Source organism: Phaethon lepturus, unplaced genomic scaffold, assembly GCF_000687285.1.
Source record: "Phaethon lepturus isolate BGI_N335 unplaced genomic scaffold, ASM68728v1 scaffold21497, whole genome shotgun sequence".
Classification (NCBI taxonomy): Eukaryota; Metazoa; Chordata; class Aves; order Phaethontiformes; family Phaethontidae; genus Phaethon; species Phaethon lepturus.
The window spans coordinates 22778-37454 of record NW_010551428.1 but is presented as its reverse complement, the minus strand read 5'-3'; the positions used below and the strand labels follow the sequence as shown (position 1 = coordinate 37454).

Below are 14677 nucleotides of genomic sequence, written 5' to 3'. Positions count from 1 at the left end.
GCCCCCCGCCCCGGAGGATGAGCGTCATGTGACAGCACCAGACATAGCTGCCCAGCATTCCCACCTCCCACTTTCAGAGCAGAGCCTTGGCAATACCTGCACTATGCTATTCCATATCATTTCTGCTGTGCAGATACTCTAATTCTTGCATTTCTTAACTCTGAGACTGCAGAGTCAAGCATGCAGTCATCCTTCAGTGTATTTTTTCCCCTGTGACTAGTAGTTGATTCCCCGCCCCCGGCACCCCAAAGTCAAATAGAGAACCGGAATCCCGTCATGTGGCTTCACACTGCAGTCCATGATACTACAGCTAAGTTAGCTATTCTGTGGCCAAGAGCTCATCAACTTCACCAGTAGGTAATTATTCTCCGCACAGAGCAGCACAAATGCAGGAAATTACATGCATACACACTGGTGCACTCCCACCCCCAGCAGTCTTGACGAATGTCAGCTCAGCCACAGGACTTCCACCTTATCATCCTTTTCACCCAGCAAAATTTTCAGTGTCTAAATGTTTCCATACCATTTGGCTCCTGTCCAAGTTCTAGTCCTCTTATTTGAAAACTTCAACCCTTGATATCCTGATCCTAATAGCCTCAATTTATTTATAGCCAGGGCCCAGGGTCCCTCTCCTATTTCAAACCTTCCCTCTTCACCGCAGTGTCCTAAACTACCTACTTCTAATTCTGCTCCCATTCCATCTTGGTTCCTTATCCATAGTCCATATGGATCTGTATCCATATCCAACCAATTCCTCTTTACCTGCTGCATTCTGATTCTCACTCCACTTTCTTCTCTATGTTAAATGTATCCAATTACACAGCACCTCTCAGTCCCTTCCCTGCTTTTCTTTTCATTGTAACATCTCAATCCTTCCTTTGGTCTATTATCTTCTCTTTCTGTGGTCCAAGCTTCATCTCCTACACATGCAAACTGTTCATCTTCTCCATGTAGATTCTGAATGGCAGTTGAAAGACATCAAGAGCACATGAAGCAAGTTCCCTGTATAGTGCTACTGCACAGTCCAGCCTGCACCAAGAAGGCTGAGACCTGCAAATCCAAAAGGTAGCCTGGGTTTACCCTCCAGTTCTGGAATGCATCATACAATCTCTGCAGAAACTGCACATTCACAAGCCACTCAGAAACAGTAGACAAGGGGATCAACATACTTACAATCTAGACACTGCTAGGACTTGGGATGCCAGAGCATTTCTAGACCAAAGAACATTCTTAGAGAGTAATCTGAGTATGTGCCTGCTGTGTTTTTTCAGAAGCTCAATCTTGGCAAAACTGATGACTACTTCTGCAGAGCAGGAAAACACACACTACTGTCATAAAGGCCATTCCTTGTCAAAGTCCTAATCCCTGTTCCAAAAGTAACAGGGCAATGAGTGCTCTTGAAGAAAAGGTCATGAGAACTATTTTTAAACCCTATAGAACTTAAAGCTTCCTTCTCAAATGTTTTTGGTGGGACTGTTTCCAAAAACTATTTACATTGGTTAAACTTAATTTACTATATAACTGTATTACACATGTGCACTATTAAAAGACAACTAAGGTAAAGTCTAATTGACAGATTTCTATATTTAGTGTCTTAACAGTTAAAAATGATAATGCAACTATACATTTTACCTTCTACACAAATAAATTTGTTTCTCCATTCAATGCCATCAGGTCTTGGAATAGCTTTGGCCTCACGAACTGAAATCATTTGATGGCTCCAACTAGAGAAAAGAAAAACAATTTGCAGAGCTTTTAACTCTTGATTCTAAATTAATAATATCAGTTTACATTAAAAATTGACAAATGGCTACGTCACAAGCCTGGATAACACAGTACTTTATAATGAGTAATTTAGCATAATAGTCTAATCTTCACAATTCGTTATATAAGAGTAAGGAATGATGGGTACAAAACAAGAAAAATTTTCCACAAACAGAAGTTTATTTATGAAAACATCTGCAAAACAGAACGTCACAGATTTCCATGAATAACATATATTCACACCAGATTTTTTTTTTTTAAAAACAATGTCAACTTGAATATGGCCACGTACATTATTTCTAAGTTGAAAAGAAATTATATCCTCAAATCTATCTTTCAGGATTTTCTGTGGGCAGAAAAGGAAAATAAGGAGTTCAAGTGCAGATTATGCCACATACTGCAGTCCATTAAAAAAACCAACAGTATAAAGATATATAAAGATAGCTTGCTTACAGGCCACCATTCCTGGTGCAAGGAACCTATTATCAGAAATCACTAACACTTTGTATATGCTGAATTTTGCACCTCCTACAAGTGCAACAACAGAAAAACAACTCAAATACACATTTGAATGTATTCTACTGCTTTCTGCACACAATTTTACAACAACAAAACCATAGGAAATGATCACACTGAAACAGGAACAGCAGGCTGTTTACAGGGCAATCTTTACAATGTGCCAAGCATCTTTATGATCTTTATGATGCTTGGCACAACAATATGCCAAACATAATGGAAGCCAAAGCAACTACTTGCAGTTTCATGTTCTTATCTACCTGGCCAGTTTTCATCTGCTCTTAACTAAACCAAGGAAATACCATATCAGCAAAATACCTGGATCACCAACAATGTGTCACCATATGCCATGACTAAATGGGGCTTAAAAACAGCTGGGTAGCATGCTGCTAGCTGTACTGGTGTTACATACACCCGACATGATCTCCTGACTGAGTCAATCTTGACATAACGCAAAGAGAGAGGAGCTTGGCTGGGTACATCAACTACCTGCAGTAAATGTGTAAATATCAACTGTAAATCAAAATACAGTTTAATTCATCAGTTAAACTCGTAAGAACTCTCTGCTCCCTAGACCACAGATCGGCTATCATAACTCCATTAAGTCAGTGGTGATAAGACAGTTTACACCAGCTAAAAATCCATCCCTGTAATTCTACAAGTTGTCTTGGATACAACTCATGATTAAAACCACTTATGAAAGCCAGCTGTTTAAATAACTGTACTTCCAGTTATTCAAACATGTATAGTATTCTTCTGTTTAAGAATATGAATACAGCCTATTTCAAAAAGGTGCAGGACACGGCACATGAAGCACAGTTTAGGATACCTCAGATTACTTACTCACTCACTGCTGCGTATTTCTCTTGATATATTCTTCCAGACAGTTAGTAGAGGTGATGATAATTTCTGGCATTCCATGAAAACTAAATCTTTCATTCTAACCCATCACTCTCCCTCTCCTTAATTCCCATAGTAGACAACTTTTGCAAGAATTAGATATTGTAAAGCACCAAATGCTTTCCTATCACGTCTTTTTAATAAACTACTGTCTTTTTAATAAACTGCCATCAACAGAAGCTTACAAGAAATTCAGATTAACTGCTCAAAAAAACCCCAAACAAAAAAAAGACAGAAGGAAAAAAGCATGCGAGTAGACCATCAAAGAAGCTTCAACTGCAGCTCTAGAACATTGGTCATGAGCAGAAGCTGGCAGTTCAACTCCTCTGCTTTTTCTAAAAGCTTATTTAAAAATCAGAGAGATCCAGGTCAGTGGGATAAAACAAAAAGTCACACAACAAAGTATTTGATCTGTTTTTGGTTAAACCAGGCAGTACTGTTTCACTTCAAACATATAATTCTCTTGAGTTCTTTTTCTCTAGATTATACTTGGCTTCATTCCTTAGCAAAAAATAAATGCATTTATAATACACTGGTTTAGTAGAAAGCAACAAAAAAGGGACATTTCTAGCTATTTAAACAGCTTTTTATTTAAACTTGAAAACAACTACATTATCTAATAGTCTCAAACCTTCACTAACCTTGGTACCAAAATCAGCCTGAATTAGCAATGAGTTACTAATAGCAAACGATTTGTGTATCAATTTTAACCATTTTGGCTTGCATACAATAACTTCATTATTGAGAACACAAAGAAAATATTTTCCACATACACACTTTCAATCCATAAGTTAACAATAAGCATTTAAAAAGCTATTTCAACAATCAGTTATTTCTGGTGTCACTGCCCACTTTAGGTAGGTGCTCCTTATGCAGAAGGCAAGAATTTGAAAGAAAAAGACCAGGCATGCCCAGGTGTGTGTATAAATACACTACAAATATATTAAAAAGCTTATCTTTTCCAGAGCATTTTTATAAGCCAAAGCAATTTGTATAAACACACTAAGATAGGTACAAATTTCAAGCATATTTAATTCAATATACTGTTAAAAAATGTGATCCCTTTATTACCTGACCAGTTCTACCCTGAGGAGAGCCATGAGCAACTGTGTTTTATATTGTCATGATAGTAGAAGATTGGTTACATCATATCCACTAAATACAACTTAATCAGTGAATGATCTTAAACAACTGCTACATAACTTGAAACAATAAATTTAAGAGAAGTACAGTCCCAAAGGACAATCTCTAGCTTCCCTAAAAATAACTTCAGGGGAACAAGGCCTTGCTTCAAGGTCTCATTTTGTAAAGAGACAGCCAAGTGAAAACCTGCTGCCTTCACTCAAAGCTGCAGAAATGAAATAAGACACTCTCTCCAGAGGGCCTTGTAAACATGGATCAGTTTCCAAACACTTTCTTTTGAGAACACCTCCGTAAGTTTTTTCACTTGGTCACACTCACTGCATGATCAGTGGACCTTTGATAGTTTGAAATACTTAAAATGGAGTTATAAGCATACTTCTAGCCAGCTGTATCATGTGAAACATTATGCAGACTTGAACTCTTATGGCAAGCTAATTAGACAGACATGTATGTAGTGTGTAAGTCCAATATATGCAGCAATTTCTAAATCACATTTCTGGTAACATACGAAGAGGGATAAAAATTACTTCTTATGGACACACCGAAAATCCCACAGTAGAACTGTGGGATGTGTACTGTATAAATGCATGGTAATCAGCAATGTTTATTTAGACTGCAAGCTGTTTCAGAAAAAAACAGATTAAAAGGAAAAAAGGGAAAAAACCCACAGGACAAGAGATAAACTTATTTATGGCTGCACAGCATGCAAGTGTCTTGTTTCTTCCTTTGTGCCCTACTATTTGGGCCCATCCCACCCTTAAATGTTGTTCACTACATCAAGTAAAATAAAACATAGGCTTTAACTGAAATACCAACTGGCCTTTGCTAGACTGAGGGGAAATTTAAAACAATGAATCTGCACCTTGCCTTAGTCTGCCTGACCAGTACATGTAAAATAGTTGATCAGTTAAGAATTTCAGACAGGTGGTGTCAGTGACTCATTCTGTCCAAAATGATGATCTTCACACATGATCTGATCATTCTTGACTGCATGCTGCTCTTTCAGCAAAAGAGATCCCATGTATGAAACCTGGTAGTGTTGTGTCCTACTCCATAGATCAGAATCTACTAAAGCCACTTTTATGAAAACTGAAGGAGTATTCTCTTCAGTAATCTTTTCACCAAACACATTCCTGTTCAATAGTGAAAGTTCACTGGCACAGTACAGGTCATTTAAATGTGACCTAACTTAATAGGCACAGTATCTGAAATACAATCTCAAAATTTCTGTAAAAGCAAAGACAGCGGATACTGTGGATAGCGTGACACTGTACTTGTTCTCCTTAGCTGTCTATCACACACACAAAAAAATGTTTAAACACCATTTTCTGCTCACCTTTTCCCCAGCATGGGCATTAATTTGGGTTTCTCTTCTCTAGCCAATTACTAGTTCTTATGAAACTATATGTAATTTTAGGATCTTCAAGACACCCACCCTGCTTCTTTCAAACAGGATTTATAGTTGTCAGGTAGACACAGATGGTCAAGCAAACAGTACACCTGACTAAGTTTTATTTCTGTAGCAGAAAAATAATACAGGTTGCTGTATTAGGTGCATTATTTCCTGATAGGACTTCTCAGCATTAACGTTTTCAATACAGGAATTCTAATGGCTATTTTTACAGTTTTTTTGTGTGGTTTGTTTTTTGTTTGTTTGTTGGGTTTTTTTTTTTTGAAACAGAACATCACCAGTCAAATGTTTAAGTACTTAACAGGTACTTAACACTGGAAAAACAAGCCAGATATTTTTTTGTTTGGTTGGTTTTTTAAAAACCTTCCCTTGATGTCAGCAACTATTCTATCTTCACTAACCACTTTTTTGAGCTTTGTTTTAACAAGAAGCTCCCTTCTGCCTCTGATTAAATTTAGGTAACATTTTTTCCTCATTTGTGATTATCACAGAAAATAATATTCAGGGACTGCAATCAGTTTAAGTACTGATATTGCAGCATTGTTAAGTCTTCATACTTCTTAGTATAACCTATATGTCTAACCACAGGCAAAAAAAAAAAAAATAGTCCTCCTGGACCAGCTACTGACTTATGGAAGAAGCTGCTCCTGACTATGTTCATAAGCACCCAAACCAGAAAAGTCGAATTATGTATTCTTTCCTTCATTTGGACAAAAGATCATCTCTGCTAGTTTGCACAGGCAAACCAGAAACTTCTTCCTTAGTGGAAGATATATTTACTTGCATATATGAGAAGATTAACAACTAGTTATACAGGCAAGTAGTAAAGGATGCATATAGTGTCCCACAAATTAGAAACTTGAGGATATACCCCAGCAGTGTCTTCTGATTTCCCTGTTTTTCAGCTGGCAAGATGCTGGTTGATAAGACAGGTACTCAGGAGAAACTTTTAGGACAAAAGACCATTCCTTTATCTGCAGAGGCTCTTGAAGGAAAATCCTTTATATGCAAATCTTTCAGAATCAGGCTGATGATATCAGAAATGGATACGATGCACAAAGACTGGACAGCAACATGTATGAACTAACTGCCTCAGAAACAAGTTCTTTAGAAGATCTTTAAGCTTACTGAAATACAACCATTTGATATTTTATATGGACAAGCACTTTTCCTAAGAAATTCTCGAGTGACAAGTTGGCAAAATATTCATGATCTACAGCTTTCTCAAATGCCCTCATAACTTGCAGCTTCTCCTTCTCTTCTATAACAAAGTCCAGACACCAAAATTAAAATCAGATTCTAGCAAACCAACAAGGTTAGGGAACCAACTATACATGGGAGACTTCTTCACTAGGTGTGGCCTGTACTGATACATATTACAATCAAAGTAAGGAGCCACAGAGCTCGTAAGGGCAAGACAAGCGCAGTTATTAAGGTCCAAATAATTAATATCACAATCAATACCTTAAAGTACAACTAAGAAAAAAAGGTATTTCTCACACATGGATAGGCGGTTTTAGAATACTGTAATATAACAAAACCTGCCTATTTTTAAAGGACAAAGCTTTAACTTCTGGCAGCTATTTTACAGGACAGGATACTTGGCTAAGCAAAAGATATCAGGCACTCTTTATCAGCATTTCCTGCTGTCCTGTGGTCTTTTCACCCATTTTCTGTCAGTTACCACTCCTGCATTACTGCTATTCTCTCTGTTCAAGGGTTATAAAGTGTTGATGTACTGAATAGAAGGAATCAAAGTTTCACAGATTCTAAAACACTAAGATGAGCTTATTACTTACTCAAATTCTGTGGCATAATATTTGAAGAAGCCTATTAACAAATCTCCAAGGCTTGATCCATTTTTTGAGGTGTAAGGAGGAATAGCACATGGAGCTTGATGAACAAGATGCAACTGCATAGTAGAATCAAAAGCTTCCTGTAAAAATAAAATCAGAGAGTAGGTATATACACACACAGCCTTAATCTAGGTGCATATATTTTTCACAATAAAAAAGCTCCCTATCATTTGCTTATTAGAAGTTCAATGACAACTTACAAGCAAAAGACCATTTCAAAGGACTATTTCGTCCTCCACTGCTGGATACTCCCCTTGAAGTCAGGTATAATCATCCTACGCAGGAGTGTCCCAGACCCTCCCTTGCGTTCTGTTTGCTAAAGAGTTTTGACATGGGAGGGTATCTGAACTGGGCTTGTGTTTACATGCTAGTGAAACTGCATGAGCAACAGCTGAGTAAGGTAGCCTGCACCAAGCTGGCTGCAGCTGAACTGAGTTGGAGTAGGTGATGTTGATGCACTTATTGCCAAGTTCCCATAACTGTGGTACAGAAACAAGCCAAAAGGAAGGCCTGAATTATTTTTCCCACAGCATAGAGTTAAAATTGCATATGAAACCCACTGGCTCTAATATGAACCTGCATCCTCCCACATAACAAGCTCAAAGACGCAGCACCTCCTCTAGCCAACCTATCTGAAAGAATAAAAAGTTATAAAAAACCTGAATACCCAGAACACAGCATTTAAGCTGAAGTATGCTCTTCTTTTGAGGGGCAGGGAAGAAAGAAAAAGTCAGGTTTGCTATAAACAAAAGTCACTATTGCCAGCTTAAAAAGGAATCTACACAAGACTGAATTAACATGGGTTTAGATCTGCTATACTCTTTGGCTGTCCATTGCATCCTTTAGGTTCTTCTGAGAGACTGGGGTATATGGAGGACAACATGGCTTCTCTTGCTAGAGAAACAATTTTTAAAGCCTGGTTATACCAGGATACCACGTTTTACAGTAATGTTGTATATTTTAAACAAAATGAACCCAAGATACACATAAAGAAATAAATATATGTAAATGTAGGGACCCATTCAGTTATTACTGTATCTTTCCTTCCACACATTTGTTATTTTAAAGAGTAGTATTAAGCATAACTTGAACTTTATAGTACTAGAATACCACTGGAAACACTATACTCTGTGATACTATTTCCATGGCCAAAGCTGGCAGTGCTTCCTCTGAGAAAAGCATGGTTAGCAATCAAACCAATAGGACTTGAAACTTCGGGACTCCCGTCCTCTTTCACCAATTCTAGCAAAACTTCCTGGAACCTTATGCAACACTTTCTGGGGAAAAAAGCCATTCTTCCAGCTATGAAAAATTTCAAGTCTTGTTCTCACATGATATAACTTTGCATATAAAATATTATATAGTTAGCAGAGCTTAGAATTTAACAGCTTGCAATCCAACAGAACACAAAAAAAATATGGAGACAGACAGACATTAAAAGCAGATATGCAGCACAGAAAAATCTAAAAGGGGGACAGTTGTTCCTATGCTATACAGTAGATACAGTTTTAACCCCAAAGGTAATCGACAGTTACTAGAGTGAAATTTGCTCCTTGCCCATTCCTACAGAAAGTTGTAGAAGAGTTACAACAAATGAATTTAGTATTAGCAGTGTAAGTAAGTTAGCTCATAAGGAAATGGGGACGGGACGGGGGGAAGGAAGGAGAAAACAGGCTGCTGACCTCCAAACAATGCAAAACAGAAATGCAATGAAGTCACTACTACAGATGTCTACTAATAAGTAAATGTTTGGAGGCAGCAGACGTTTTGAGAAGAACAAGATTTTTTTTTAATGCTTTGAATGTTCCAATGCTTGAGGACTTCTCAATTGCAAGAAAAATCTGCCACCACAGTGAGGCTGGCATGCTGAGCAGCTAAAAAAATAGACTTTGGGATATTCTTTTTCAGAATAATAAAAAAGCTTTTTTCTTCAACTATTACAAGCTTAGAGAGGATGTTGCTTTTTCTTACTAATCTTGACCTTAAGTACATTTTATTTACTTTTCATATACTGATCACAATTTACATTAGTGTTTGTACATAATTTGATTAAGAAAAACATGAATCAATTATACTAATAGCAAAAGACAATATATCAAATATAGTTGTAATAAAAACTTACGAGGAAAAAAGGAGACTGAGTGCCTCTCTGCCTATGCTTACATCCAGAAAAAAAGAAATATCAAAAGGATATCAAATACAACTTTACCCAAAAATATTTATTCAGTAAGATTTATTAGCAGTTAATGAAATCGAAAGCTACAAAACCTTGCAGTTATAAAATTACAAGTACGTATTTTGAAAACGATGATTATGATAGAGGCATAGTCCAGATGAATGTGTTTTTCAGGATATTTAGTTTGTCTGTTTCTTCACAGAGTTTGCACCTGATCAAAAGTCATGTAAGCAGCAGTGATAAAACTGAAAGAATCCTCATTTGAGGAGCAGGAAATGTACCACATTCCAAAGATTCCCACCCATGACAGAAGAGATAAAATTCCTAACCTGCATTAGAAGGTAATTTTCTAAATCTTCATTTAGTAATTAGGATTAAAACTCTTAAATTCTGCATTTTTTTTAAAAAAACAAATTCTATTTCATGAAATCTGCAGTTCCTAGCTTTACCATGTATATTAAATACACCTGCCTCACAAAAGTCAGGCAAATCAAAAAGTTTTCCCTACTCAGAAAGGCATTTGCCTTAAAAAAATAAACTAACAGCTAATCATTTAAAAACCCAACCACCTAGTTTAAGAGATACACATAAAAATAATTCCCATCTCCACTTGCTCTAGTAGTATAACCACTATGAAAATGACTCTTAAAAAGACAATGAGGTGTTACAAAATGGGAAGCATGACTGAAACGACTTTTCTGGAAGAAAAGAGAATTTTTTTACACTAGCTAAAGCAAACTGTTAATCACATTTCTGATACTGTTAGTCAACTTAGTTTTTAAACACTGAGTTGCTGATCACCACATGTAGAAAGTAGTGTTTCATCTTTTCGAAATACAGAAAATTTATGGAAGAAATTGCTATTACCAGATTACAAAGTTTTACATGTAAAAAAATGTAATTATTACTTAAGCTTGGGTATGGGGAAGAATTAATGAAAATGACTGCCAAAATATACCAATATTCAACATATCAATAACCTTTGTTTAAGGCCATTTCTTAGCAAAGCTATCACTCTGTGTCCAGTGGACAAGAGGTCAGACCAGCCACAGGATACCTAGGCTCATTTAATTGTTCTCATAGGAGAACAAGTCTTATGAGGAGCAGCCGAGGGAACTGGGATTGTTTAGTCTAGAGAAGAAGAAGCTGAGGGGAGACCTTATCACTCTTTACAACTACCTGAAAGAAGGTTGTGGTGAGGTGGGTGTTGGTCTCTTCTCCCAAGTAACTAGTGATAGGACGAGAGGAAATGGCCTCAAGTTGCCCTAGGGGAGGTGTAGATTGGATATTAGGAAAAATTTCTTCACCGAGAGGGTGGTCAAGCATTGGAACAGGCTGCCCGGGGAGGTGGTGGAGTCACCATCACTGGAGGTGTTCAAAAAGTGTTGTAGACATGGCACTTCAGGACATAGTTTAGTGGGCACGTTGGTGTTGGGTTGATGGTTGGACTTGATGATCTTAGAGGTCTTTTCCAACCTTAGTGATCCTATTCTATGACTTTTCTGCTTTGCCACAGACAACCCATGAGAATCCATTAGGCTCAGCCTGCCTCCATTCACCTACTGTAAAACAGAGATAACAGTACTTTCGTTCCTGCCAGAAAGACTCAGGGAATAACTAGATAAACAGAACAAGGTACAGCTTATAGATTCTGCACATAAATGAGGTTGAGAATTATGAAGCATCCTTCAGACTAGCTTAATTTCAAATAGGCCTTCCCTGTAAGCTTTCCCTTACTAACTTGCTCTAGAAGGCAAAAAATTCAGCTTCTTTTAAAACTAATCCTTAATTTGCTTACTGTGTCTTTGCCTCATGCCATCTTAAGACATGGAAAAGAAATTCAGGACCTGATTGAGCAACAAATATAAATGAGCTATCCATTATTTCAAAATACCCCAGGGAAGGGGGATCCCAAAGTCTTTTTTCCTTTTTTTGCTACATCTCTAGTATTTATATTGCTTGGCTGGTTTCTCAAGGAAACACTAGCATTCAGCAGCATACTTCATGTTCAAGCTACATAACACTTACACATATTCTCATTCCACCTTACACACTGGAAAGGAACACAAGTGTACATGAAAAAATCTTTACGTTTTAATATCTTGATGTATAATGAGTTTAACTTTGACTGTACAAGATCCTTCCTTCCTGTAACATCAGGATAGTATCTGGCCATTTTTGATAGGTATCTATATTCGCACACATAAAATAGCCTTCCCCAGTCTTACAAATGAACATTTAACTCATGATTATACTTTTAAAAAGTGCAACTAGAAGACTAAAGCAAGTTGTGACTGCTCATGTAACTGAGACGGCAGAAACAAAAATGTGCTCATGCTAGAGTCCACAAAGCTCACAATCCAGAGCTCTAGTGGAGAGTAACCTCCACCTGGATTTAAGCAAACATGCCAGGCTGCTCTGGAACATTGGAGACAGGCACACGTTCCCTTCTGACTTCCAACTGCAGCAATATTCACCTCTGGCAAACACACAGGCAAAACAAACAGAAGCCATAATGGCTTAAGCCACTACAGGTTCTCCAGAGTTCATCTGTAAAACTCCTGACTTGGAGGCAAGTTCTACATTTTGTGGGCTATTCTCATCTACACCATCTAGCTGCGAGGGGTGGGGGCAGAAAGCCCCAGAATCCAACCCCACATCTGATATGGTCCAATACTCCCTCTAAACTAGCAGTTGCAAAACACATCAGCTTGGTGGCAGCTGAAAGCTACCCCATTGCAACAAAATGCAGAGGTGAGGAGATCTGGTGGCTTTCCAGGACTTCTCATCTTTCACATCTGCAGTAGGGACATACTGAGTCACAGAATCTGCCTTTTGTTTCTTGCATGTCTCTTACATAGCACTTACAATTTAAAACCAACAGTTTTCTTCAAAGTGCAGAAGGTATCTCCAGGCTGCAGAAAGAGCTGCAATTTGATTTTGAAAAAAACAGATTGTAGGTAGGGTGGTTTGTTTCAGAAGGGGAAAAGCAGTATTTAGCTGTAGTATTAGAATGGAGACACAGCTTTGACCAGCTACAGCCACAAGAAAAACAAACGGTTTCTTCAGATACTGACATTTGCCTGTGCTCTGTAATTATTACTGTAAGCTACAAGACCAGAATCATTTTTGTGTATTTCTCATTTTCATTTTAAATTTCTTTGCAATATCAGTATTCAGAAATGGTAATTTTCACAATTTTTAAACACTTAATTTTATTCCTAATGGAGACAGTAGACTTTCACATGACAGGAGAAAACCTTGTATTTAGTACAAATTCATTGGATTTTTCAGCTTATGGTATTATATACTTTTGCTTCAGTCATTTAAGCCATTAATACTTGTATAATGCTCTGAAAGCCTTCACACAGTTCAAACCCTACAAATAAAATGTTTGCATTATATTACAAGGAGTCAAAAGTTACCAATTTCTAGGTTTTTTTCTTTCAATTACATGCTACAAAAAACTTAGTACTACAGCTTATGAGCTTTAAGCAAACATAATTGGCAAATCTAACAAGTCAAAAAATCTATCAGATAAAGCTAACTGTACAAGAAATTAAAAACAGCTTCAAATGCTTTTGAGCACTCACAATGAAGAAATCAGAAGGTATATAGTACAGTAAAAAAATCAGGGGAAAAAATAAAGACCATAAAGATTTAGCACAGGTATGCCAAAGCAGGTTTACAAAACAGAAATGAAACTGCAGCATACAATAGCTCAAAGCTTTCTTCTGCATCTTGATTATCCTAATTACCCAAAATGGCTGATACCACAGTATTTTCTCCCTGATGTACAGTGTTATCAAATATTCCCATTTCAGCATTAGAGGAAATATATGTAAAAGAATGAATGGCTTTCTGAGACTACCTCAGCACAATTATCAGCAACAGTAAAAAAATGCCACAAATAGACAGGGACACCAAACTATAGCAACTATAAATAAAGTAAAATTTAAAGTGACATTCTGCAGAGGATCAAAGCACACCAATCCACAGACTTCTCTGGAAACAAGCAGAATATCATCTGGACATAACAGCAAAGTCCCAAAAAGGCATTTTCAGGTTGGACTGAAGCCCAATTTTGTAAGATCTCAAAAGTATCTTTAGTAAATATGTAACATTCACTTTCTGCACACAGAAATATCAGGCAACTCAACAGCTATGGGAAGGTATGCAATTCTGAAACACAACAGTGGTATGGAAAAAACACTACTTAACATGTTAAGAGTCAGAAAGTTATAAATGACACAGGAATATTTTCAGGCCAGCATAAAGTGAATTAGGTCAGCAGCTCTCATTAGCACTCTTTTCCAACTGTGTGTTAGATCTTCTCATATATAACAGACTGTTTTCACTAAACTTTTTTCACACTTATGTTTAGTGTATCAATGACCAGGTTTACAGACTGTGTTTAACTTGATCCATTAGAGATATTTAAGAATTCATATATTTTAGATAAGCAGATTCATACATATATATGGTATAGTAAATTCATAAGAAACACTTACTGGATAATTTTTTTGGAGGGATGGAAGGATGGGTTCAGGCAGAGCTATAAAAAGAGAAGTTTGAAGTTGCTGTGATTCATGTAATTCACAGGAAACAATATCATATCAACTACACCATGGGGTTGGACTGAAATTCCATCTTAAAAACATCTATCAAGAACTTCACTTCAATGCATTTTGTGAAATAGAAGTTATTCAGCAAATCTTCCTACTACTGTATTTTCTATATTCGTAGTATAAAGAGTTAATTCAGCTAAGAGAAGCTGTTACTAAGATACTACTATTTGTAGAAGACATGAAAAATTCTACGGCAGCTGGGTATGACTTCACTTTTAAAATTCATGTTAATAAGAAACTAATCTAGATTCCCTAAAGGAAAAATCAGAGCTTCACTCATTTT

The 14677-nt window shown here is 36.9% G+C and overlaps 1 protein-coding gene across 1 annotated transcript in view; it reads right to left on the bottom strand.

The window, feature by feature from the left end:
- Positions 1 to 14677, bottom strand: part of PAPD4 (PAP associated domain containing 4) — a 41539-nt gene that overhangs the window by 4830 nt on the left and 22032 nt on the right. The window contains exons 10-12 of the mRNA XM_010290920.1: positions 14278 to 14321; positions 7534 to 7670; positions 1633 to 1724 (exon numbers count right to left, since the gene is read on the bottom strand). Of these exons, the coding sequence (XP_010289222.1) occupies positions 1633 to 1724; positions 7534 to 7670; positions 14278 to 14321 (273 nt within the window). The remainder of the gene's footprint in view (positions 1 to 1632; positions 1725 to 7533; positions 7671 to 14277; positions 14322 to 14677) is intronic.